At 41.3% G+C, this 27,358-nt stretch overlaps 1 protein-coding gene and 1 long non-coding RNA gene across 3 annotated transcripts in view; one reads left to right on the top strand and one right to left on the bottom strand.

Annotated features, from left to right (window-relative positions):
* Window positions 1–27,358, top strand: part of MTUS1 (microtubule associated scaffold protein 1) — a 107,024-nt gene that overhangs the window by 60,636 nt on the left and 19,030 nt on the right. For both annotated transcript variants that reach the window (XM_082238049.1, XM_082238048.1), the window contains one exon: window positions 20,080–20,300. In XM_082238049.1, the coding sequence (XP_082094175.1) occupies window positions 20,080–20,300 (221 nt within the window). The remainder of the gene's footprint in view (window positions 1–20,079; window positions 20,301–27,358) is intronic.
* On the bottom strand, window positions 754–14,057 carry LOC309540946. Its single transcript, XR_014223559.1, has 4 exons — window positions 13,632–14,057; window positions 10,927–11,108; window positions 3,859–4,206; window positions 754–1,466 (listed from the first exon to the last, which is right to left on the bottom strand). It is a non-coding gene; the product is annotated as an uncharacterized lncRNA (long non-coding RNA).

The following is a 27,358-nucleotide window of genomic DNA, read 5'->3' as shown; positions in this document are numbered from 1 at the left end:
GCTATCTCTTCCTGAATTGGCAGGTTTCCTTTGGATGCTGTCTAAAGCATGCACCCTCTTATCGTAGGCTGTGTACACACAACATGTTTAAAGCACATCTGCTCCACACACACCCCTACAATCCTGGGAATTGTAGTTTAGCTCTCAGTGCTACAGTTTGCCAGCACCCTTAACAAACTACAGTTCCCATTATTCTTCTTTGGGTGGGTGGGTATGGAATGTGATTTAAATGTATGGTGTGTACACAGCCTTAATCATCATGGCCTGGTTTGCATGTCATGCTATGCCAAGATAAGGGACCACACAGGCTCCTGGAGATGAAACTGGCATGCACTTGGCTCCTCCCTGATCCTTTTTGCTGCAGAACTGCACAGAACTGCTAAGCAAACATTTGTTCTTGGTTAGAGCTAGTGAATACTGAGCGGAGACCTTAATCACCGGGTCTGGATGGCACACTAAGCCAAACCTTGGCTTAGCTCAGCTCCAAAATGTACCAGAGAGGGAGAGAGAGAGAGGGCTGCAAGCACCTCTTCAGGAGCACAGAGATTCATGTGGTCTTCCTAAGCTTAGCATGTTGCCCATCACTAAACTGAGCCATTTTTAGTGCCATGAAACTGCACAACCAGCCTGACTTCCCTCTCTGGGCATTTCTCTCTCAATCCCATTTAAGTGAAGAATTTCATCAAGAATTCATAGGCGCATAAACAACAGTAATACGTAATATCAGTGGAATCCCAGTGAGGGGTTGGGTTGTTTTTCATGTGTCTGGTTAGAAAGTGCTAAAATGTGTAAGTGGCTATGATAGCAGGGAGTAAGTATATTTCAGAACTGTGAAAAAGGATAGAAGGCCCTTTGGTTATATGAGGAATAATCTTAATCCATCTTGTGGAACGTTAAATCTTCTCCTCTAGCGGTCTTGCAACAGAATGAGATGTGTGACATTACTGGGTGATATATTCAGCTTGGGAGACCACCCACTTCCTCTTCCTCCTCCTCCTCCCCATCCCTCCTGGGTCCCTTCGCAGATTAAACATGAACAGTGTGATGTAATTCAGAGGCTGCTTGCCTTCTGAATCACAGAGCAGTTTTATTCTAAGGGGGAGCTTTGTTTTACAGCATCTGGTGGAGAAAGACGCTGCCAGCAGCGTTTACATTGTGGATATAGTCTCTGCCTTCTTGGATTCTCCTGGCTTTTCATCCGTTTGTGGAATCTCAGTGAAGAACCAAGGGGAGGTTGTTGTTTTTTTGATGTACTGTGAGCTTGTTTTTCTTTTTCCTCTGGCCAGCTACTGCATGGCCCCAATGCTGAGTTACAAATATAGTATGTGACAGTACATGGAGGCATTTTCCTGCTTGGTTTTCTTCCAATTGCTCTGAAGACATGTTATGGTCCCCGAAATTCTCCTTATCCAACATGCATGTTCGTCTAACTGCAAAAGGGTTGCTACAAAATCTTCGACTTCCTGCTGGATTTGGGAAAAACACAGTTATTTTTCATGCAGGTTGGTAATTTTTCTCTGTGTATGGGGGACATCTTGTCTTGTTTACTTCTGCTGCTGGAGCAGTTAGGATTTGTTCAGAGTGCTGTTTCCTTCTTGCAGCATTAAACCTTAAACTGCACCATGTCAGACAAATTAATCATCATTTTCTTAGTGTGTGCGTGCGTGCATGTGAGGGGGGGGGAGAGAGAACAGAGGTCTGACAGATGTGTAATCTATTTATAAAGTAAAGAATGTGATTTTAGTATCAGGTTCTTAATTTTTGTTTAATTATATGGCATTTAGATTCAGATGTTCATATATTATAAATCAGACTGTGTATTTTAAATAAAGCTGTCTTCTATACACTTCTGAAATGTATTCAGCATAATAAGCAGAATGTGTCTAAATGGAATTCTGAAAGATTATTGCTGAATTTGGACAAAAAATAATCATAGTTCTAGTGCACATGGATAGGCAGTAAAAATATAGTAAATACTGTTCCTGGAAAGAAACGGATAAGCATAATGTATTCTAAATGTGACCTAATTACATCTGCATCAACGTTTTTTGTACTACATTGCATAACAAACAGAAAAATGTAGCAGCTTTCTTTTTATACATCTGGAAAGCATAATGTTTCAAATAGTGCACCCAGCAAATATGTAACTGAAAGTCCTTTTCGGAGTTTAATTATGTCTCTGTCACCAAGCAGTTTTAATGCGCTCTGTTTATAGTGTGTTTTTGTGTCTCCCCCTCCCTTCTCCTCCCCAGGGCATTTCCTTTTCAGCCTGGCAACTAATAATCTTTCCTAACATCTCAGTCCCTTGGGTATTTTTGACATGCAATTCAGGATGGCTATGCACATGCCTGCTCTCACCTCCCTCCTTCCCCCCCCTCCTGTGTGTGTGTGTGTGCGCGCATGTGTGCTTAGCACAGCAGTCAGAATGATCTCATAATTCAGGGTAATTGTTACAGTTCAGATGTTTCATAGGCAAGAGAGCTATCCAAGCATTAACATGTGTGGCACAGCTGAAGGGAAACAACAAATATTTTTATCGGAATATAGGTAGATATGCTACTTAACATTGCTACTAACCAACTGATGTGTAAGCTGCAAAAAAACCAAACACAACCCTGCAAAAAATGTGTGCGTAGATTGCAATTGACTTGATAGCTAGATCTGAGTTCTGTATGTGTATACATGAAAGCTCTTGTGCGTGTAGTTCTGTGATCTGAGTCTTATGTTGTACATATTAACTGCACAGCCTTCTTAACTGGAAGTAAAATATAAAAAATGTCCTGCTAGCAAGCCTTTTCTTAATACAGTACGTTTACACGTAGACCGTGGAAGATATCCAGGTTTTCAATATCCCTGTTTTCACTGCATTCATTACTCTTTTATGTGCATGTCACATAGGTCTTGGAAAGCTGAAGCTAAATTTGTTATATACAGTAATTGGCCATTTAGCTAGCTGGCCATATTTTGTTCCCTTAAACACATAGATGGTCAGTAAAATCTGTCTTCTGTGGTAGCTAAGGTTAAAGTGCTTATTCTGCTATGGCTGTGGCTAGAATACTTAACCAGAGGAAATGGTTATACAGGTTGCTGAAGACATAAGCCTTTGCTGGCAAGCCAGTGATGCAAACATGCAGCAGCAATGTGGAGGTTCTTTGCACCAAGAACATGTGAAAGAGAGCTCATGAGATACGGGTCCAGAATTGTTGACCTGTATTGTATAATCCGAGCTGCAGAGCTCAACATTAAGTCTGTTATAAAAAATTTGCATCAAGTAAAGCTCTCTCCCTGCCCCCAGCTTGATTGATCTCAGCATGGTAGCATAAATGTTCATGGAAATGCTTTAAGAGGAACTCCTTTTTGTGTGTGTGTCATATCTGATACTCTTAGCCCCTTAACAATAGGTAGCATCACCCAGTGGAAGAAATCATAGTTCAGGCATAGGCAAACTTGGCCCTCCAGATGTTTTGGGATTACAACTCCCATGATCCCTAGCTAACAGGACCAGTGGTCAGGGATGATGGGAATTGTGGTCCCAAAACATCTGGGGGGGGGAAGAGTTTGCCTATGCCTGTCATAGTTGATTGCTTGAGTTTTAGTTGATTTAAAATTGCCTATAAACAAGAAAGAGAAAACCACTATTTCATTATTATTAGATGATGATGATGATGCCGCATTACAGACACACATCTTGGAAGAGGCACTCCCTTTCGCATGCTGGAGGAGTGGAAAGCCTCTGCTACCTGTGGTTTTTTTGTAAGTACATGTATTAAAAACCCACAATTTCCAAGAATTAGATGCCCAATTATTTTGGGGTGCCTTTTAAACCTCTTAGCTGATTAATAACAAAACATTGCATACCTCCTGAGGCACGCGGTCACTTGGTAACAGTGGGTTTTTGGTGCCTCCAAGATGCATAAACAAGGCACTGTGCTTCTCCCAGGATCAGCCCAGTTCTGCTCTGTGTGTCAACACAGATGTAATTGAGTTTCAATGTCACCATCTTGATGGAAGGTATTTGGTACAGCCTTGCAGCTGTGATATATGGACCACTATGTGTCTTTTGGGAGCTAGGCGCTGCAGTAGAAAACACACACCGATGGCTTTCTTCCTTTTGCAGGAGCCTCATAAAACTATTGGCTATGCTTGCCACCGCAGCTAATGTTGTGCTTCTCCACTAAAATGGGACAAGATCTTTTTATCAGTCCTCTGTCAGGAAAAAAAGAAAGGTCCATCATATAGGGCAGAACAGGCCACAAAGAGCTCATTATGCAAATAATATGGCTCAAGTTTGCAAGTATAAATTACTCAGGTTCTGCCTTAGCCTTGAGTTCCTTTATTTTCCCCTGTCCTCCTCTTCCTGAGTAAGCAATATGCTGATTTTTTATTTTTTTTGTATATCGAAGCATATTGTATACTGCTGTGAAAGCTGTGTCCTATTTTTAGGGTTACATAACATATTCTCCCAAATGAGGTCCTCAAAAAAGGAAAGAAACCCTTCTTAAGGCAGCCTAGAATGTTGTTGAGGTTCTTGATTTTTTAAAACTTCTTTAAGACATGTAATGTATTGGTTAAATGTGAATTGTGTCTCTAATTATTATTATTATTATTATTACTATTATTATTATAGATAGGCATCGTTAGTTGTCATAAAAGTTAGGCGAACAGATTCTAATGTTTGTTTTGAACCATATGGGCTATTTCCCCCCCTTGGTGTATGGTTTCCCTATGTGAAGACTTGCAATAATCAATAAGCTGTCCATTCTCAGTGGCTTGTGCATGTCTAAACAGCTTTCTGTTTCAAAGCATACGGAAGCAGTGACTGGAAAGGGATTGGATGCCTACTTAACATGTAGTGATGACCATTTTTAAAAATACGTTTGTGCCCTTGCCAACTTGAAGTAATGTTTATATTTTGTACTTGAGTATCACGAAATCTTACCCAAGGAAACAAGCGTATGGCAGCTTGTGTGCACCATGAAGAGCTTTGTTTAACTTTGAAGTGGCGCAGTCAACAAAAAGCACTAGACCAGTTGGGCATAGGAGTATGAGTAGTTATGGCACATCCATTATGCAGCAACCGCTTCTAGCAAACGTAGGCAAATATTGGTTGCAGCCATTAAACTGAGATGCTGTGACTGGTATAAAGTGACACCATGTCAGAAGCTGTGATCCTTCAAAAAATTCTACAAGTAATGCAGTATCTGTCAAATTGGTCGGAGCTGGCATCACAAGAATATAACGTCAATGCGACTCTTACTCTCAAATTAGGAGGTAGACTCTAATCTGTGGAAAGGTAGGAGAAGAGAGATTTGTTCCTGAGGAGAGCTTATTAGCAAGTACTAACTGTGTAGCAATATGAGCACTAAAAACTCAAGAACAGCAATCTTGAAGAGGCCATTTTGTGTGTGGAGGAGAGGACAAAATATAGCTTCTGTACCTTTTCTGGCTGGCAGACCAGATCCTAATTTTCCTGATGCCTGAGTGTTGATGCCAATGTAGTATTAGCGGTGTATTTGGTGAAAAGCCCTGCTTAGGGATGTAGCTTGCTGTGTCATTTTTTGCTTGGCACTTGGTCTCAGATGGGTGACCAAGTTTGAGATAGTTTGCATAGTTTGGGATCCTCTGGGTGGATTCTACTCATTTAGAGGTTCCTGAGCTCCAGGTGTCTGGCTCAGGGTGATTTAGTCTGTTTCAGTCCCTATCATTCACTGTGACAGATATCATTCGTGGACCTTGATCAAAGCTGTCTTTATTCGATTCTCAGTGCAGGATAGTTTGGACCCAAAGGCACATTTTGTTTTTAGGGGCACTCCCTCTACCCAGTTGTTTGGGGAACATTATGAAACCAAGAGCACAATAGTTTTACTATATGTCCAGGTTCTAGATCAGAGCTTTCCAAACTTTAATGTTGATGACACACTTTTTAGACATGCATCATTTAGCAACACAATAATTCAGTTTTTACTACCTCTGGGAGTTTTTACTAGTGCCGGGAGCATTTGCATGACACACCTATACACTGCACACACTAACAGACTAACAGAGGTTTTCAATCTTTCTGAGTCCATGGCTCCCTTAACTAAGTACATTCTTTCTGCGGCACCACTGTGGGGCTCAGAAGCCTGCAGAGCTGGCAGCCTCTCACCTTTTTTGAACACCCTCCCTTGTGGAGGGTTCCCTCATTCTCCTCTCCTCTCCACTCTCCTTGGGAGTCTGCTAGGCAGCAGCTGCTGCTGCTGCTGCCCTGGTCTCTGAGCTGCCGCCTTGCCCCAAAGAGAGGTTTCTCCCAGAGGCACGCCTGTGGAGCTTGTAGTCAGGGATGCTGCAACAAACAGCTGTGCAAACCTTTGGGAGGCAGAGATGCAAAAGGGCATCAGAGGAAGGAGGGAAGGAAAAAGAGACAGGGGCCAGTGTTGGCTGCAGCACCCCTGAGCAGCTTTCAAGGCACCCCAGGGAAATAAACAACTATCTGGCTTTTAGAAGGCACCTGAAGGCAGCCCTGTTTAGGGAAGTTTTTAATGTTTGATGTTTTATCGTGTTTTTAATATTCTGTTGGGAGCCCCCCAGAGTGGCTGGGAAAATCCAGCCAATGGGCAGGGTATAAATAATTTGTTGTTGTTGTTGTTGTTGTTATATGGCACACTGGTTAAAAACCAATGCACTAACATGCCGCAGCACACAATTTGGAAAGCTCTGTTCTAGATTGTTTCTATACAGATGTTTAGTCTAGAATTTGTCTCTGTCCACTCATGAAAAGAATACTGTTGCGCACCACCCTGATCTCTGAGTGGTGTGAGATTCCAGGAGTTCTAGGCATGCTTACCCAGGTCTGTGTTTTTTCTGGGAATGAGGCACAGCAGAGACTGTGGTGTCTCTAGGGTATATGGTTTATTTACACACATATACAAGATCTGGCTTACATGCATGAAGAGGACACTTTCAGATCCTTGCTTCCTCGCCAATTGATTGCTGGCTCCTGGGAGGGAGGGAGGGAGACAGTGTCCCAAATTTCACATTCCTGATAGGTGGATAATCCAATACGGGAAGAAAATCCACTGTAAAATTTCATGTTAACCCCACTATGGACACACTTGGAGCACATAGTATGGTTGGGCTTTTTTCTATTGTCTTGCATACTCACTTGAATGATAAAATTATTCTCAGGTAAAGGCTATAGTCCCACTGTCTTTAACCATAGAGTCACCAATGTTGAATGGCTGGGTAGGCTTTTGCCTAATTCTAAAGGTATCTGAACAAGTGGAGGTTATTTGATTTCCTTTCTGCCAAAGAAGTAAAACTGCTCTATTTATTTCTATTGTGGACAGTTACAAGTCCGGCTGGGGGGGTAAGGGCTTTCTAGTCCTAAGCAATCCCTTGCTTTGTTTCTCTGTTGTGGTAGTGCCGTCAGCAGCTGCTGGGGATTCCTACCGATGGGAAAAGGGTGATTCAAGGCCGATTCAGGACAAGTGTCTCATTGTATCCTCCCTGGCAAAAGCCAGAGTTGCTTCAGTGCTGCAGGTAGACTTTTCAATATGACTGCCTATTCTGTGCACATCACGGTCACCACAGGTTGGGAATGTGTGTGTCACCCTATGGATGAAAGCAAAGTACTGAGCTCAGTGCTTTTGGGCAGCCGCTCCCTCTATTGGACTTTGTTCCAATTTGCCTTCTCTCTTGGACCTTTCTTCTCATCTAGTTCTTGACCATGCAGAAGTGCGACTAGGACAACCCTGGGTTTGTGTGTGTGAGAGAGTGAGAGATCTATTTTGAAGCTGCTATCGTAGAAGCAAGTTGTTCTGTAACAGAACACTTGGTATCCTGTCTTCTCTCTTGCCACCGAGTTTCTTGCTGCCCTAACCCACTAACAGTGCAGTTCTGTAGATGTCTACTGGGTTGAGTTCAATGGTACTTAAAACCCAGGTAAGTGGGTATAAGATTGCAGCCTAAATTAAGTTCAGTTGCCTTTTTAGGCTTGAAGCCTTGCTTTTGGCATGCCACCTGAGATATTTTAGTTTTATGATTTGAATGCTGTTCCTAGTTTAGAAGAGTTACATGCACAGGCATCCAAAAACCATTTGTGAATGTATTTCTGTCTTGGAAGAACGGACCAATGTGACTGAAGTGAAGAGAGCAGGCTTGTGAAATGAGTCATCCTTTAATTAAGCATTTAGCTTCTTTCTTTTCTGCACCTCAAATCTGTATTGGCCTTCACCAACATTTTGCACTCCAGGCATTTTGGATTATGGCTCTCATCATCCCTGGGCTCTCATAATCTGGTGGGTTGCGGTCTATAACATTTGTAACACAACAGGTTGGAGGAAAACTGATCTATACCAAAAGCCTATGGCATTGAAGGAGTCTTACATTTCTGTGAGGACATGGGAGTTGTAGCCCAATACATCTGGAAAACAGCACCAGGGTTTGGAGGGAGCTTCACAGTGGTTCATAGCGGATGGCATGACCTAATACTGGCTGCACACTGCAAGTTTCTGTCGGTATCCTTGGTCTATTGCATGAACAGTCTATTGCTACCCAGGGGCAGTGAGGATTTTAATCCTTCCAGGGCTTTAATTTTGCAAAGCAAGCACTTTTAGTGAGGCTTAGTAGACTAGATGCTTTTGATGTCTATTTTTGCACAGCTTCAACTTTAAATAGCCTCTAAATCCACTCTGCCCTCCCCTCTGCAAGATTTAATATATTTGTATGATTTGAGCATACTTGGCTTAATCTTGGACCTCAGACATGAACAGCTAAATCCATGCATCCTTTTTTTTTACTATTTCTTACTACTTAAATGCTGTCTGTCTCAAGCACTGTGCTGCCACAGCACTCCTAATGCTGTGCCATGTTTACTTTAGGCAGTAAAAAGAAGAGGCATCAATATTTTTATAGCATTTCCATGCCACAGAAAGACATTGTGTTTTTAACTTTACATCTACCTTCTGTGCTGCTCCAATGGCATTTTCCGTAGCATGTTTAATTTTGTTTTGAAACAAAGTTTGACAGTCCCGAAAATCAACATGGCTAAGAGAAAATATTTTGATCATCTTTCCCAGTATTCATCATTGGTTTCATAGAATTAAAAGGCTAAAAGTTTACACATTAATGTATATGAAGGAGGCAATATCTTGAGCATTGGCTTTTTATGTCAGGGGCTGGTGGTAAGGTTTCACCACCTGCAACCAGAGGTGAAGTATTCTGTTTATATGGGGTTCTGTAGTATTTCACAGCAAATGTAGGCATTTGAGGGAGAATGAGATTCTGAAATATCAGTCTATCAACCTGAGCAAGAGGTTTGTTTCCTTAGCTCCTCTTTGGAGTAAAATACACTTAGTGTGGATTCAGCCCTTAAGTTGCACTTAGGTCCCATCAGTATCTATGCAAAAAGTTAACTCCACTTGAAATCAGTGAGACTAACATCAATACCAGTTGCAACTAATTTATTCTGTATCCAAACCAAAATATGTATGTCATAAAGTGTAGGCAATTCACTGCATGTTATGCTTCAAAATAAGATTCCAACCTTCTGGTTCTTATACTGTAGTTTCAAAAATAGTCTGCAGAAAGCTGCAGAGAGAGATTGCTGTCCAACTGATAATCTGATAGATTTAATAAACTGATTTTTTTTTTTATTGAAGCATAAATCAGAAGTATTCTTTTTGCAGGGTTGTATGTCTCAGAAGGTATCTCCTAAGGAGGGAATGTCGTATGATACCTGCCATAGACAGGCTTTTTAAAGAGTATTTATGTTAAAGATAATAGGTTGCTGCTCAATTAATCCGGAATAACTTTTTAGTCAAGCATATTTTTAATAAATTCAGTCTGTTTTGGCTAAATATTGCAGTTTTAACAGACAGTATATTTGAAGACACAGATGGCTATTCATCAGGGGACATGTATATCTAAGACTAATAGGATCAAGGGAATAAAAACAATGTCATGGGGTGAACTCACTGCAAGACTGGTTTCTCCATTTGTTTAATTCCTAGCTACGCCTGCTTCTGCAGCCCCATACTAATTAATGTAGTGGTGAAGTTAACTCGATTAGAACCTGTGCTTGTCTTATTTCTATCTGGGAAAACTCTTCCCACTTGGAAGGCATACTTGGGTGCACACATGTCTGTAATAAACTCTTAAAATTATTGCGTTTAATTAAAAATGATTCCAAAGTGCTGTAGGCATTGGGGGGGGGAGCTTGTGGTCATGGGCTGTCTGGTAAATAATGCTTTATGAGCCTTAATGTATGTTTGTTGCTGCGGCAACACTAGTCATACTTCTAGGGCCTAGAGTTGATTTTCAGTGTTCATGGCTTGAAATTCTTGAGCCATGGTGAAACCAGCCTAGTAAACATGTAGGCATTTATGACTCTAAAACGGGAGTGACTAACCTGTGGCTCTAACAATGTTGGGTTCCCAACTCATCAGTCCCAGCCAGTAAAGGTATAGGGACCCCTGACCATTAGGTCCAGTCGTGGCCGACTCTGGGGTTGCAGCGCTCATCTCGCTTTATTGGCCAAGGGAGCCAGCGTACAGCTTCCGGGTCATGTGGCCAGCATGACTAAGCCACTTCTGGCAAACCAGAGCAGCGCACAGAAACGCCGTTTACCTTCCCGCCGGAGCGGTACCTATTTATCTACTTGCACTTTGACATGCTTTCGAACTGCTAGGTTGGCAGGAGCAGGGACTGAGCAATGGGAGCTCACCCCGTCAAGGGGATTCGAACCACCAACCTTCTGATCGGCAAGTCCTAGGCTCTGTGGTTTAACCCACAGCGCCACCCGCGTCCCTCTGTCCCAGCCAGTAGTGAGAACTAAAGAGGAAGGATGCCCTCCACAGCTTCCTGTACAATGTGGCCTTCAGTTCCCTGCAAAGCCATAATCTTTACTCAATATGGTAGAGGAGTGAAGATAGCAGAATCTTTACCTACCTTTTCCGTATATGAATTCTGGAGGATAATGCAACTTGCATTCAGTCACATGGCTTCTGAACATGGACGAATGCGGGGCTGTCACGTTACTTGATCTGCCATTACTGATGCAACTCATATTGTCAAAGAATCACATTTTAGAATGCTGTTGTGCTGCAACTTAGATATCCCAAACAGTTATCCTGAAACAATATTGGAATTTGCATTCTCAGTGCCCATTAGGTCTTAATCAGCTGATTTGTCACCAGAAGATGTGTACATTTTCATGTCCCAAAGTGCCTACACCAAATAAACAAAATGCTGTACGTAGGAAACAGTATACCTGCAATCTAAAACTGTGTGTACAAAGAAGAAAGGAGGAACAATTGAGGAGGAAGATGGATTTTGGTATGCCAGGGTGAAGAATGAGGTTTTAATAAATAATTTGGCATGGTAGTGTTAGAAGTCAGATGATAGTTGAACATTGAAAAGTGGGCACCAATTAATAGGGGGAGATGGGTTTTAGTTGGAGAATTGGGGGGGAGGAATGGTTAGGAAGAAAGGTACTGAAGAATGAAGATTAATAACTTTAGGAAGCCATATGACAGGCTGATTTATCAAGATGTAACACTTCTACAACAATCTTTTCAAAAAGTGGCTCTAGGAGCATCCAGTTCTGGGTACTAGTTTAATACACACAACATTTAGGCAAACAATATGGGTGTTCTAGCAGTAGGAGGTACTTTGAAATCTCTGCACCAGTACATTTTGGCATTTCTGAAAGCAAATGTAGTGTTGAGCACTGGGACATGGTTGTCTTCCAAACTTTAAAAATTAGAATTTGGGGGGAAAGGGTCAGCACATAGTTGCTTATTTGAAAATGTGGGTTATAAATACAAATGATCCTAGCATATAAGTGCTGTAATTCTATCAGACACTAATTTTGTATGCCATTATGTCTGCCTGAACATTACCCTGGGGTAATGTTCTGCTTAGTGGTGGTTAGTGGTCCCCATGCGATTTATGCTTCATCTGAAGCACTTGTGCAACAAATTTTGGAATTGGTGCCTAAAACGCATTATATTGGTTGCATAAGATTGCTTCCCAGTGCCTTCTAGTTCTCATTGTACTGGAGCAGTCTCGCTACTCGTACCCCCAGCAGATCTACCTTATATTTAAATGAGTAATCATTTCCTAATAAAGACAATTTCCTGTTTGTTCTGTGCTACACCAACAAATTCCTGCGAGACCTGTTTGGAATTTGAGATCAACATTGCAAGCGTTTGTTCTAATCAGCTCAAAGTTTTAGTTTTAGTTTCAATTTTTAGTCCAGAGCACAAAGATGAGATGTTTCATTACACCATTCAATGCAGTCTCTTTGAGATCCTTAGTACAGTACTTGTTTCCGAAAGTTAAGGCATATTCTCTTTTCAAATTCTCAAACATATTTTGAATATGTAGGATTAAATTAATTATTCCTACTTTTAAAACATTGAACAATGTTTTAAGTGATACTGCAGGTCTGTGCTCACAATATTAACGATTACTTTAGAAACAGAACTCTCACATCTTTAAAGCTTTGGCAGTAATTGTTGTTCAAGTACTTTGGTCACATCCTGTTTGATGTAAATGCAGCCTTCCTGAATCAGCTGAGACTTGGGTGTCTATGACTGTGCCACACGTGGAAAATAGCTTCCATAAGTAAAATGGGATTTTAAACTTATTAGTCATAGTTGAATTAGTTAATCTTTTTACAGGGCTTTAATTTTTACAGTGTTATTAAGATTTGATTTGAGATCTAAGCATCTTTCATTGCTGTTGCTAGCCTCTCGCCAGCTGTTTGTTCTGTATCCATTATCTACTGTAAAAATGTTTCACAAGTTTGTTTTTTTTATCCTAGTTTAATTAACTAGTCTCCTCCTGAAGCTTTGTCTCAGGCTGTAGTTGGCGGTTGAGCAGTCATGCAGAGATGGAGGTGGAGAGCTTTAAAATGCTTAGGTTTCAGTACTGTTTGCCCCAGGTTGTAATACGCCTGACTGCCGGCATTCTTGTTGTGACATACAAAACCATAAGACCATTTTCATATGATTTGCCAAGCATGCTTCTAATTTGAACATTTGAACTGAGATTCCTAAACTATCAGGGACAAGTGGTTTGGTGTGCTGAAGGAACTGCATTTGGCTGTGTGCACGACTACAAATGCATACAAGACTACAAATGCATGCAAAAACATGCCCATGTTTTTACATTTGCACACATGCTCATGTGGAATTGAAACACTGCTTAATTTTAACCGATGTACATCCTGCGGTTCATTTCTTCATCATACCTTTTTTGTAGCTGTACACTTGGGAGAAAAATATTTTATAATAAACTAATGGTGTTCACAGAGCCTAAATCTATAATATATGTGGAATTCTAAATGTTCTGTATGCTAGCAACTTTAATTATTCTAGCTAAATGGTGCAGATGCACCTAAAAGAATGGCTTTATCAGGTTAGGTGGGTTGCTCCTTTACCATTCTGATGGGTTTCAGTTGTTGGGAGGTGACTTAGATGTCAATCCTGTAGCCATTCACCTGAGCAGCTTACTTCTGAGTGGACATGTATTGTTAAAGATAAGTGAAATGCCAGCTCTGGTGGCCTCAAAGTCATCAACTTGAGCATCATGTTCAGATAATAAGGCAAATTGGAATAGAAGAAGAAAAAGCACCTGTGGTTATTTACCTGTGATGGATTCTTCTTTACTCCGAAGCGCAAATTCCTATTAGATGCATCCTATACTGCCAAAAGAAGACAGACGAGTCATGCAAATAAGAGAACACCCACATGCATTCTTTTGACTAACACGTGGATAGAATGACTGAGAGTATCTTTTTCAGTGGCCTCCTACATGAATGTAGCAAAGGATCTGATTGGTTTGGGTGTGACCATGTTGAGCATCCATTGCACAGGTACATTCTTGCCAAGACTTGCAGTTAAGCTGAACTTCAAGGACTAGGAAGATGTGCTCCATTCATTTCAAATGTCTTTATCCAGCCACACCGATGACAAAGAAGAGAGGGCCTGAAGAAGTTATATTGTTGTCTTCTCAACAAAGAAGCTCTTTTTTGCAAGTTTTGGAAGGTGGGGACTAGTCAGTTTGTGCTTTTACAGTAATGGAGAGCTTAGCTGCCATCCCAGCAGAACCTAAGTTTGTCAACTATGAGGTGACAGAAGCTGAAGAAAAGGAACCTAACAACATGGCAGAATCCAGGAAAGAAACTGGAACAACTTTAGATTTGCAGAAGATCCAGCAGACAATTAAAGATGACCTTGTGGCAGAGATCAAGTCCAGCCAGCTGGAAATAAAATGTGTGCTTGAGGATATCAAGAAAGCCTGGATGGAAATGGAAATGAGGCTGAACACTCAGGTTGACATGGTGACCCTGATGAAGGAAGTGAGCCACAATCTGACTAATATTACAGTGTTTCAGACAATGGTGAAGAGCCCGAAAATGTCTGCCAGCTTGACTTGCGTTGCCACGGATGAGAAAGAACAGGCATCCCAGTGCATGTGTGCAGAAGTTGGAAGTATAGACAAGTGGGGAGCAAACTGTCAGAGTGGGGGGAATGCAGAGAATCCTACTTTGGGTAAGAAATATACAATTGTAATAGTTTTGCCTGACTGATATCACTGCAGGCTTTTGAAATTAAAGCTGTTTCTCCCAGGAGAAAAATTCCTACATTTAATTATTTGAAAAACAATGTAGTAGCCTTGTAATTCAACTATAATTTTAAGCTAGGAAAGTAGGTTTGGTGTTTTTGGGTTTTGTTTTGCTTTAAAGAAATGTTTGGAAAGTAACATACTGAGACGTTGTAAGGAGTTATCTGCAGGGGGAAGATTAACTTCTTTCTACAACCTGTAGTGTGTTAGAGTAAAAGGTGCTGGAACATTTCATGGCGAGTTCTTATTTTAAGCAATACCTACTGAGCTTGTCAGCTGACTCAGACAAGTGCTTTTGGGGAAATGAGCAATAGATTAAGTATGCCCCCTTGTGTTGCCTACAGGGTGTGAAATTGTTTGCAAAACACCCTGCTAAGTAGAATGGCTCTCTGCTTGAAATATTGTCAGATGTGAAAAACTGTGTAAGTAAGCTGAGGAACCAGATATTCACAGGTTTATTAAGAAGGAAAGACAAAACCGGAAACTGATGTCATGCCAGTTTGCATTAGATCTTGGCTTTATGCTGGCAGTCTTTGTTCAGTCTGCACAAATATATTGTTCTGGCCCAGAAGGAATCTCTCCAGAAGCTAAGGCAATGATCCTTAGCTGGTGTCTAAACATCTTTGTTATTCAGTAAGCCATACTAAGATTTTCAAGATGGAGGTGGTGCTTGTTAAAACAATTTCCCACCTGCTTGAAATAAAATCTTTTAGTAAATATGACTGTGAATCGCCTTTAAAACGCGACATGAAGTAGGTCTTACATACAAGAGAAGTGAAGTAGGAGCCAAATTTTATAAATGGTGGCAGGTCTAGTAGACTGTGTTGTGAATGCAAATGAGAAGGTACAAGTAGTGGTGGCTTGAGAGTCAGGGAGAGTTTTCAAGCCTGCTGTTTGCTTTGGGTGAAAGAAATAATTGGATTGATCATCAATATTTTTTTCTGCTGACTGCTTGATTCTGTGCTCCTATTCAAGATTGATTATTCAGCACCCTTTGACCCTGTACCTATCTACAGGATGAATTTCCCACTTGAAATAATTTACCAATACAAAAGTGTGCCTTGTGAGTGAAGAAAACATTTCTTTGTCCTGTTGGCCCTTTCCAGTGGTGGTTAATCAGGCCCTGTAGATGCAGCTGAACCACAGCCCCAGTCAGCATGCTTAGTGGTCAAGGATGATGGGAGTTGTGAGGCGTAATAAGATCTGGAGAGCAACCGTACTGTGTAGGGTTAGTTCAGAGTGGGGGCTTTTCACAAGAGAACAGTGTGCTTGCCTGCTTCCTAACAAGAGGAAAACTTGGCATCTTTGAAGGACACCGGGAGACTGCAACACGAAATCCAGTAAGAGGCTGTGCATGCATTGCCATTTACTCTGGCTCCATTGTGCTCCCGCCACTGGTGTTTGAAGTTAGCCACGACCCATAGCTATCATGTAGTTCCTTGAGAAATACTGCAGCATGGTGTCTCTTCCCTCAAATGAGCTTCTATCCAATTTGAAAATGCACTTTGCAGTTAAGCTGAGGCATGCACATTCAAGACAGCCATTTCACATGAACAGGCAACAGCTCCATGAGCAGGAGTTGGGCAGGGGTGGGGGCGGTTGCAGGCACAGGGAAACCAGGTAATGTGCATTGATTGAAGACATCCCTACCTGCTTTCTTGTGTGTACAGCAACATGCAAATGCAACTTGAAATGCAGTGTGTGTGTGTGTGTGTGTGTGTGTGTGTGTGTGGAAACAACCTCACTTTGTGTTAAGCCACGAATGTGTACCTGGTTAGACCTGCAGCGGTTCTCAGGATATCAGTCAGGTTTGTAGGCAGCTCTTGGGCTGCAAGAGGTATTCTGACTGCTTTTTTTTTTTAAATGTGTTGTGACAAAGGTTGCATGCCACCCCCAATCTCTGCCAAGCAGTATCAAGATTCCAGGGGGTTCCAGTGCCGTGTTTCTGTCGGGAATCAAGATGCAGCAGAGGCTGTCATGTCTTTAAGAAATACGGTTTATTCCACACGTATTTGCACTGGAAGCGTTCGGTGGAGGGAGTGCAGAGTTTACAGCATTCGCATCTCCAGAGGGGTTTGTTCCCCGCAGCAGTGCAGCCATGGATGCCAGGACTTCTCCATGTCTCTGTCCCAGCCTGCCTTCAGCCAGCCCACCAAGATGGTTCTGACCTCCAGCTCCCTGCCTCTTCTTCCCAGCAAACCCCTTGCCATGCAACTCCTCCCTGCTACTCCAAGCCCAGTTTTAAAAGGTGAAAATATTCCTGTGTGACACAATGTCCACGTTGCCCTGGCAAACCCCCATCTCCGTTACCTGTAGGGTCTTTTGTCTTGTAGATGGCTTAATGCAGTGGTGTCCAAACTTTTTCCAAAGAGGGCCAGATTTGATGAAGTGAAGAGCCGTGAGGGCCGACCAAAGGGCCAACCAAAGTTGTTAATCTTTTTTTAGGATTGAAGTGAAGTTCTTGAGCTTTTGTAAAACGATTTTACCCCAAAGTTGATGAGCTTTTTTTAGGATTGAAGTTGTGATGTTTTTTAGGATTTCACCCCAGGAAATAAACTGCCACAGGGTCCAGATTAAACCAACCAGCGGGCTGGATTAGGCCCCTGAAACGGACTTTGGACATGCCTGGCTTAATGGCACGGGCATCATCTCCCTCTGCCCCTCTGGCAGAAAAATAAGCTCAGCCTGTCAGCCCTGATTAAATCGCAACACCCAAAGAATCTAGAGAGGGAAATCTGGCACCCAGGGTTCTAGGGGGGATCCCTGTTCCCGCACTAACCCGTAACACTATGTATAAAGTAAATTTAGTGCTCTAATAGACAGGTTATGTTGTTTTCCTGTTACCTTTGTTTCATTCATACTCACGAACATACGTAACTAATAAATTGTGGAAGAGGAAGAGGAAATGACTAGGTATCGTAAAGGTATTCTTACCAAATTAATTTTACAGTAAACCTAAGTCCTAGGCAGAGTTTATATCAGTGGCCTTCTCAGTCTGTGCACTTAGCTAGCTAAGCTGTTTTTCCAGAAGGTCATTCCATAGTAAATGGGCTTAATTTATAAGGTTCCACATTGGTTGAGTGAATTTTTTGGGAGGGAGTCAGGGGCTTTCTGACACACAGGTACACAAAAGTTCTAGAATTAAAATTGAGTCATCTCTGGAACACAAAATAATGCAAACTTTTAACAAATTCAGCTCTTAACTAGCCGCTTGGTGATTTTTATCCATTTGTCACATTTAATAAGATAGCAATTTATGAAGCTAGGCTGAACAATGGTTGTTGTTTTTTCTGTGCATGTAAATTAGCTCAGTTGTAAAATGTTCCCAGATCAGTCCAAATGTAGTTTATACAGTTGAAATGAGTTGAAAACCCGAAATAATGTCCTCCTCTTAAGAATGAGCTGCTCAGATCTTAAAAGTAGCTCAAAGGTACCCTCCATGAGCTACTTACCCAAGAGAGATGTTCATTTGTAGTGATGGGCTTAGTGGGTATCAGCCAGGTTAATGCTGTCTAATCTTGAGCAATAAAGAACAGATTTGACTACTTTTAATCCAACAAGAGAAGGCAACATAATGGTCGGAAGAGCCCATTCCCTCACTTTGCATCTTGTTCGACCTGAAGATTTCCTCTTCCCCTTGTTTTTGAACCTAGATGGGCACCGTGTGGCAACGGACTTCAGGGGCAGGAGAATGTTGTGGTGGGCTGATTATGGCTTGAAATCTGTGTGCTTCTTACTCTGAGCGTGTACTGTAACAGTACTTCACTAGGTCTAGAGTGTTCAAAGCCTTAAAACCCTTTCTATGTATTTCTTAAGATAGACAGTATTGCTTATCACAACCATCACAATAGTCTGCTACTCACCCACCTCCCCTCCTTCTGGGTCCGACCATCTCCTTTTTGACACTAAGGATATTATCCATTAGCACAAGGACTTTTGGCGCGCAACAAGACTTCTCCTCCTTGTGTGCCCCTCAAATCTGTTCCAGAGAGTTGAGAAACCTCTAGAGCAGATTCTTTTATTGGGGGAGAAGAGGAAGAGTGCATTGTGTAGGCAAAAATCCTTGTTCTAACAGGACGACTTTGGGTACAACCACCGTTTTAAAAGTTTCAAATTACAGATTAAGGGAACCCAATGCATCAAGTAACTTTGGAAAGAAAGTTCTTGTTTTGAATGTTGTCATAGAGCATGGGTAGGCAAACTAAGGCCTGGGGGCCGGATCCAGCCCAATCGCCTACTAAATCCGGCCTGCAAACCGTCTGGGCATCATCGTGTTTTTACATGAGTAGATGTGTCCTTTTATTTAAAATGCATCTCTGGGTTATTTGTGGGGCATAGGAATTCGTTCATTCCACACACACACCCCAAAAATAGTCTGGCCCCCCACAAGGTCTGAGGGACTGTGGACCGGCCCCCTGCTGAAAAGGTTTGCTGACCCCTGTATAGAGCCTCTAGGGCTGTGGGTATGCAACGGTGGCAGGAGTATAAAAATTGAAGGAATATTCCTACAAATGTGAAACAGTTGTATATTTATTAGTACAGTATACATTATGCTAAAAAACACAGTTTTTTTGTAAGGGCACCTGCCAGAAACATGAGGGAAGTTGCACTGCTACATCTGGGGAATGTTGCTTGATAAAGCCATGTTGGAAATGAATCTTCGTCAAAACTGAGCAATACATGATTGCCAATTAATCAGCTGTGGTACTGAGAGCATCCAAATGTTTAATGTGGCTTGTTAGAATTGATTGTCAATGAGCAGAGCACAGTAGTGAAAATCCCAATAATGCTTAGCAATGCTGGAATTGTAGGAAGGGGCACAGTGTACACCCTGGTTTTATCTTCCCACTATCTTTTTATATATTTCTCATGTTTGAATGATAATCCTTTTAATGGACTTGAGAGGTCCCTTAACTTCAGGGTTTGTGTTTTTCATTATAAAGCTGAGAAACTCCGCAATTAAGAGGGAAAAGATTGCTAAACCTAGTTGGAAGTGTCTATGTTGGAAAGCAGAAATGGTAAAGCTGTAATTTGCAATGGAAATTTGTACATGGAAGTGCCTGTGGTGCAAATTTTATGTTAAATATGCCATTAAAACTGCTTTCAAAATGAAATTGAGCAAGCTGTTGCATTTGAGATTGCAGCATTGTGAGTATATGCTAGAAAGGCACTGCAATATTATGTTAAGCTTTTTAAAATAGAAATGTGTGGGAAAAGATGCTGCTGGATCAGGCTAATGGATAAGCTTCAGTATTTATTAAAAAATATAGCAATAGAACACTTGCTGACAACTTGGCAAACTGCATATAAGGAGTCTTCCTTGTTTTGAAGTACTTTGCTTCCCGCAGCTATCAAAGTAATGCCCAAAAGCACAAGTTTGACAAAGAATTATTTCATACGCCTAATTTACTTGTACTCTTGACGTTTACGACGTTCAAAGTTGTTGCTTCTTGTTTCTGTGTTCTGCAGTTGACAGGGGCAAGCAGAAGAGTCCCAAGAACTCATTCATACAAACCCGCAGTTCATCTATCGAAGTGCATTCGCCAGAAACAAAACAACACGAGGTGACACAATACAAAAAAAAGTGTGAGAACCAAAGTGGACTTATCCAGCGATTGAAGAAATGCTTGAGCATCAGTCATCAGAAATTTGAAGCATTGGCTATTGTGATCCAGCACTTGGAGTCCGAGGTAAAGTTAATTCAGAGTTTTGAATGCACATTTAATTATTTAGTATTGCTTGCGTTTTAAATCTTTTCTACATTTGATTTGATTTGTGCTGAAAAAATATCTAAATATGAAGGAACTTGGATGTCTATAGGCTTTTATTGTTGCACACCACCCCAATTTCCAAGCGGGGCAATATTTCAGGGGTTCCAGGCACTTACTCAGGGTTTGTGTTTCCTTTAGAATGAGGGATATGTATATGCAACCTGGGCTTACAATGGAGGGGTTCTCAGCCTCAGTACCCCAAAACGGCCATGCTTTTCCCATAGCCACAGCCTTTGATTCCAACAGAAATGAGGCATCTCTCTAGCTTTCCAACCTGCTTCCAGCTCACATAACTAAAAACTCCCAACTCTGGCTTTTGTTTGTCAAGTTGAGAGAAGAGGGCCCATCCATTTGTTATCTGGCACAGAGCCACTTCCTTTGTTACCTTAATGGCCCATACTTAGAGGGCCATTACCAAGAAACTTGTCTGGCTGTTTCAACATTTTGAACCCTTACTTAGATTTCAGCACTTGCTAGATCCAGGAATTTAAAGGGTTTCAAGCATACTGCCTACCTGCCACAAATAATAGTACTATAATAACACAATAATGCATTCAGGGAATATTTGAGTATTGATTCTCCACTCCTCCCTCCTCATAGGTGTACTCAAATTGGGATGTTCTACCATAAATAGATGTTGGTGTATTGTCTAGCCCTGGATATTAGGGAAGAGGCTGTCGTCAGATGATGGGTGTTCATTCCTATGTTCCATCTCAGAATAAGAGAGAAGCAAGGGAAAGGCATCACTCCTGTTTCACACTGTGTGCATTGGGTGGTGTGTGAAATCACGATGAAGGATTAGCCGAATAGCCCCATATACAGATTAGCAGAAGTCAGGCAACTGCCCATTTACTGTAAGGGCTATTATCTGCTGAGAGCATGGAATATTTCAAAATACAAGGCAAACAGGGCAAACAAGTCTGCAATGTGTTAAATGTGTTAAATGCGTTGTTAAACAACAACGCATACTTTGAGATCTTTCATGGTATAGTATCAAATGATTAAACACATAACTGCGCGCTGCAATTAAGTGGCATGCTGTGCATATAAGTTGTAATTTGAATGCCTTTGTTTTTAAAGCATAAATTAGCTCTGCACCGCTCTTACCAGTTAAATCTGCTCAGACGATACAGAATCTGACATCTAATTCTTGTAAATGTTAAGTACGCTGAGAGGAAATGGTCACAGATTGCAATGCTATTTGCAAGTTTCTTTTTCTCTGTATTGACAGCACTTCATCCAAATTTACCTTTTACATGGTTTGTCTAACTAACCCTGAAAAGTTGGAAGTTGTTATGTCTGCAGTTGTAAGCCAGTAAAGTTGAAGCTTTTAATTCTAAACAAATATCCCAGCTTTCAGAATTTTGGAATGCTAAAGTTACCCATTCCTACTCTGATAAAAGAGAAATTGGATGGGTTTTTTAAGTTCAGCATTAGAAGAAATAAGAATGGACGATGCAATGTTGTTTACTTTTTCAACTGATATATGCAAAGAAAAACCCATCTCTTAAAAAAAGCAATATAAAAGCAGTCAAGTCTTGTCTGAACTGGAAGAGCATACTAAGTGCACCAGCTATTTTGAAAGTTAATTATCCTTAATTATTCGCTTTATCTGGCTAGGCTAGACACTTAGTTGTGTGAAATAAAATTAACAAACATCTTAAAAGGCCAAAACTGCATAACTTTTTAAAAAGAAGCCAACCATTAACACATCTCAGCTAAACTAAATATGAAGTATTGTCCTTACAGCCTTCATTTCCCTATGCCCATGTTTCTCCCACTGCTTCCTCTTTTCCTTCATCTTTACCCACTGCAGCCTCTTCTTTATATTGGCGGTGTCCTGCTTCTCCTCTTCCTTTCAATCCTGTTCATCTACATATACAGTGGTACCTTGGGTTACATACTCTTCAGGTTACATATGCTTCAGGTTACAGACTCTGCTAACCCAGAAATAGTGCTTCAGGTTAAGAACTTTGCTTCGGGATGAGAACAGAAATCGGGCTCCGGTGGCACGGCAGCAGCAGGAGGCCCCATTAGCTAAAGTGGTGCTTCAGGTTAAGAACAGTTTCAGGTTAAGAACAGACCTCCAGAATGAATTAAGTACTTAATCTGAGGTATCACTATATTATTATTATTATTTCACACACACATGAATACCGACCAACACACACACACACACACACACGGCAAAACAGGCACAGGAAGCTTTGGGCAGCATCCTCATTCATACCTATAGTCATTCCAATCCTTCCCATGTCTGGAATGCATGGCTGTCATTGCCCATTGCTCTGGGCCGTTCAAGCATGGATGTTTCCCAATGTTGTTTTTCCCTCCCCGATGATTCAAATCCACATTTTAGTGATGGATCCATGTAGCTCCGGGAATAGCAATGTTCTTAAGGCTAGCTCTCTGAGCCTCGGTTCTGAAATGAAAATTGCCTTGTCTCTCAGAGTTGTCCTTAGGGTGTGATTACGACAGATGTGTAAACTACTTGGCAGAATAGATCAGCAGCATTGTATAGGCTGGGCAGTGACCTTTCCGTGAGTTTAATTTAAAGATCATTCCTTTCATGGAATCTCCCATGCAAAGGTGCGAATGCCATCTTATAGTCATGGGAAGGTCTTCAAGAATGCAGAACCATTATCAGCTTGTATTTTGCAAAGTTAATAGGATTTTTATTTTATTTTTAACCCTCTGTGCTTTGTTGGTCAGGAGGACCCACTAAATTTCATTGTGAGGCTAGATTCAGAAATATTGTTTACCAGGGTGAAAATGAGTAGTACTCACCCTATGGTAAATGATGGGCTATTTTCCTTGTTCTGGGCGTTTTGTTGTTCTTTCATTGGCAACCTGGGTTTTAATAGAATTTCTCACCAATTATATTTCTCTTAAATGCATACCTTATGGATTGCTTCAAGCCGTACTTTAACAGCATATGCAGTTGGCAAGTTTAAAAAATAAGATATGTAGCACTGCAGTTCTGAACGCATTAAATGCTTGGCTAGATGCCAGTGACCTCTCAGTGAACTGTCGATCCTCATGTAGCACAGTTACTTCTAAGCATTAATTTATTACACTTGTCACTAGTCTCTGAATGGTTAACATGCATCAGGTTTGGCTGGTTGACTTTTTCAGGCAAAAGTTGATGGAATTTGACAGTATCTCATCTGTCACTTTGCATTTTAAATCCTTCAGATTTTGGAATGTATGGGTGATAGGACAGGCAATTCCAATGAGCAATACTCATACCAAATTTGAAAAGCCTGCTTATTCATAGAGTTAATTCATAGGGTTGTAGCTGTGTTCCCTTCCCAGTTTGTTTTTCAGATATTTGTTCATTGATAGTATCAACAGATGGGGTGCAGCAGGGGCAAATAGATGGCAAATTGTAAGAAACCAAAGAAATGGTCTTGTTTGTGTCCAGGTCTTGCTTAATAGATCCTCCTTACCAGAAGCAAGAGTTCATATATTCATATTATATATATATATCTACACACACACACACACACACACACACACACACTCACACTCTCTTTACACCCTGCTTACACTGGTCTGATCTTCCAAATATTTCACTTTACTGCTGAGTTTTATATTATGCCCTTACATAGTCAAAGTAATCCATAATTCTCTTGCACACACAAAATCCCAGCCCCTTTGTTTTGTGATATTCCTCTCTTGTGCAGCATAGATGAGTACCTTTGCTCTAGCAGACTGTAGCATTGAATGTAGCCTAAAACATTATTCTTGTTTCATACCTGTTTTTTTAAATCTAAATGCAAGTTTATGTAGCATTATATGCATCTAATTGATGACAATCATCTGATCAACTACTTTTTTATTATTATTTGGATGATAGCCTTGCGGCTTAGACAAGAGGAAATCTTTTGCACTTATTATTGACTCATTTCATACATCCAAGGACACTATGTCACGTAATTTATGCTAAGTGACCAGAAGTTTTTCAGAAGCAGGAGCTGGTAGCTCTGTTTAGCTTGATTGACCCTTATTTCCATTTCCATTAAATCCCAAAGAACATGGACATAGCCCTATTTCTTTTCGGCGTGGTTTCAGCTTTTCTTGAGCCAGGGTGATGCAGCCTTCCTTTAACAGAGGATTTTGAAGGGCAGCAAAGATCAGCTATTGCTACCACTATGGGAGGTGCATTTTGGATTTTCAACCCCTGAAGCGTGTGCCACACTATCACTTCAGCCTACAGGGGGTCTGAATGTTCCTTCAGACAGACAGAAAACCCTTCATAGCAAACCAAAAAACCCTGACATAATAGGGAGAAGCGGGAACCCTGCTCCCAGCCACCCACTTCTCTACATGTGTGTGTGTGGGGGGGGATTTGTCTATTTTGTATAGTCATGTGAGTCACTATATTCAGTAGTCAAGAAACAGGTATAACTTCTCATCTGTTCTTTGTTTGAACTTGGCTTTAATATGATGTCATCATTTAAATTGTCGATGAAACACAGACTTCAAACTGGTTCAGTTTTTTTTCGTGGGAATATTTGCATTTGAAGTCTGTCAGGAGTGGGAGATAATATCAGTGAGTATCAAGATGGAAAACTTTCAGGAATAATTTTCTTAAGAATAATAATTGCTTGAAGTGTTTCGTTCAAAGGTGTGATGTGCATTTTTATGCTGACATGCACACTGGTTTTGAAATGGAACAATTGCTGGACCTTCTACTGGAAAAATCAATGAGGTCACAATACTATATTAGTGATGCCTCTGTTGTTGCGGCAACTATTGATGTCATCACCTTTGTCTTTAATCCTTTAACCTTATACTGAGAGAAAGATTGAGGTGGGCTCATTGTTTCCTAAACATGGGCTTTTAATTAAAACATGGCTGGAAAAACGTTCAAACATAAATGCAACTTCCTTGAAATAGCGTTTTAAGAATGTATAACAACTTTACCCCCAGAGAACATGGGTTTGCCTGTTCTCTTGAAAATACACTCGTCAGATCTGTAAAATACAACATTAATTGTCCATGAATTTATTGGGCCATTCAGAGTTCATCTTGCCTATTACGTTAATACTTTTTGCACAACTCATGGGTTGCAAACTGGTAAAATTCTTTAAGGCCTACGTTGGATTAGATCGATCTGTGCCTCTGAACTTAATATCCGGCCACAAGAAAGAGGTGGTAAGTTTGTTGCAATAACTGCATTTTGGTTTAAATACAAATCTTTTAAATAGTAATTCTAAACCTGACAACTTTTACAAGGCAAGTATTATTCCTCCACATGTTCGTACCTAGGTTTCGTTACCATGGAAAATAACAAACAACAATCTTTGACTTTCATGCATGGAAAGATTTTTTCCCCCCATCCTGCAAACCCCACAAAGATCATTAGTTAATACAGGAGTATCTTGCTCTTTTGGAGACACACAGGGCTATAACCTCCCTCCACAGTGAGATGGGGAAAACTTTTTAAATGCCTCTCCATCACTGGAGTCAAAATCTGTATCTTGTTGCATCATGTCTTGCTCTCCTATAATGCAGATGTAAACCACTTTGAGGTTTCTTGAAATGTAAAGTGGTGTACAAGGTAAATTTATAAATAAATGCTGTCTTGCTACTCAAGAATAATGGCTCCTAGCCACTTATCTGTGGAACCATAAGAGGTCAATAATGCTAGAATGTCTTCAGTTCTATCCAGAGGACTTCCTGCTTGCTAGTTTTACATGGTGTACTTCTTCTTGACAGGATTTGGGGAGAGCTAGCTGTCAGGCTCCGGGGATTCGGCTCTCCCCACTTTGGCTGTAGATAAGCAGGACAAAGTGAAAAGAGTCCCTTACCATTTAAAGAGATAACATCAACAACAGCAGCAATAATAATAATAATATTTATTTGTACCCTGCCCTCCCTAGCCAGAGCTGGGCTCAGAGCGGCTAACATCATATAAATAATACAATATGCATAAAAACAAGCAATCAATCGATTAAAATGCATCCCAAAATTAATTCAAGTAAATTAAAGTTAAAGTTAGAACTGGACAAATGACAATCCTCAGGCTAAAATTGAAAGCGGTTACCGTAATACTCGCCAGGACCAACTGTTTCCACTGATATCTTACGGACCAGTGAGCGGGCTCCTTTGTGCTTGTTCTTATACAAAGAGAAAATGAGTCAGACTGAACCCTGACCAAAGGCCTGACGGAACAGCTTTGTCTTGCAGGCCCTGCGGAAGGATGTCAAATTTCACAGGGCCCTGGTTTCTTGTGAGAGAGTGTTCCACCAGGCCGGGGCCATGGCCAAAAAGGCCCTGGCTCTGGTTGAGGCCAGTCTAATGATCACAGCAAAAGAACAAAGCACCCATTCTTAGAATAAAGGTGATCTCAATTAAGGATTCCACCCACTTCCCCCTAGTCACTTCTGTCTTGCAACCTGATCTTTCAACCACCATGCTTTTTGTGTAGCCACCTTATCTGCTCTACGTGACCTTGGACTGATACGCTGAATACTTTCCACTGGGAGAGAGTCAGTTAACTCTCTCTCTCTCTCTCTTTTCTCTCTCTCTCCCAGTTCTTCTTCTCCTAGCTGTTCACCACCCAGTTCTTCCCAACTTTTGTCTTCTGACCTATGTCCCTCTGTGAACCACTGTTCCAAATCTATACTACCCCACTGCTCCTGGGCAGCTTTAGGATCCTGCTCAGGAGCAGGGAGAGGGGGAGGCTCCCACCATTCCTCATCAGATCAGTACTCCTCAGCCTGGTCTGACTTCGGCTATTTCTTGTCCATGATTACACAGGGAACTCCAAAGAGCTAGGCTGCTTGCAGGAGATGAGGGGGTGTTGTGTTCCCAGGGATGTGGGAGGACTGAGGAAGAAGAAGAAGAAGAAGAAGAAGAAGAGGAGGAGGAGGAGGAGTTTGGATTTGATATCCCGCCTTCACTCCCCTTCAGGAGTCTCAAAGTGGCTAACAATCTCCTTTCCCTTCCTCCCCCACAACAAACACTCT

Source organism: Podarcis vaucheri (genome assembly GCF_965113315.1).
Source record: "Podarcis vaucheri genome assembly, chromosome: 9".
NCBI classification, from domain to species: domain Eukaryota; kingdom Metazoa; phylum Chordata; class Lepidosauria; order Squamata; family Lacertidae; genus Podarcis; species Podarcis vaucheri.
This window is presented reverse-complemented; position numbering and strand designations above follow the sequence as displayed.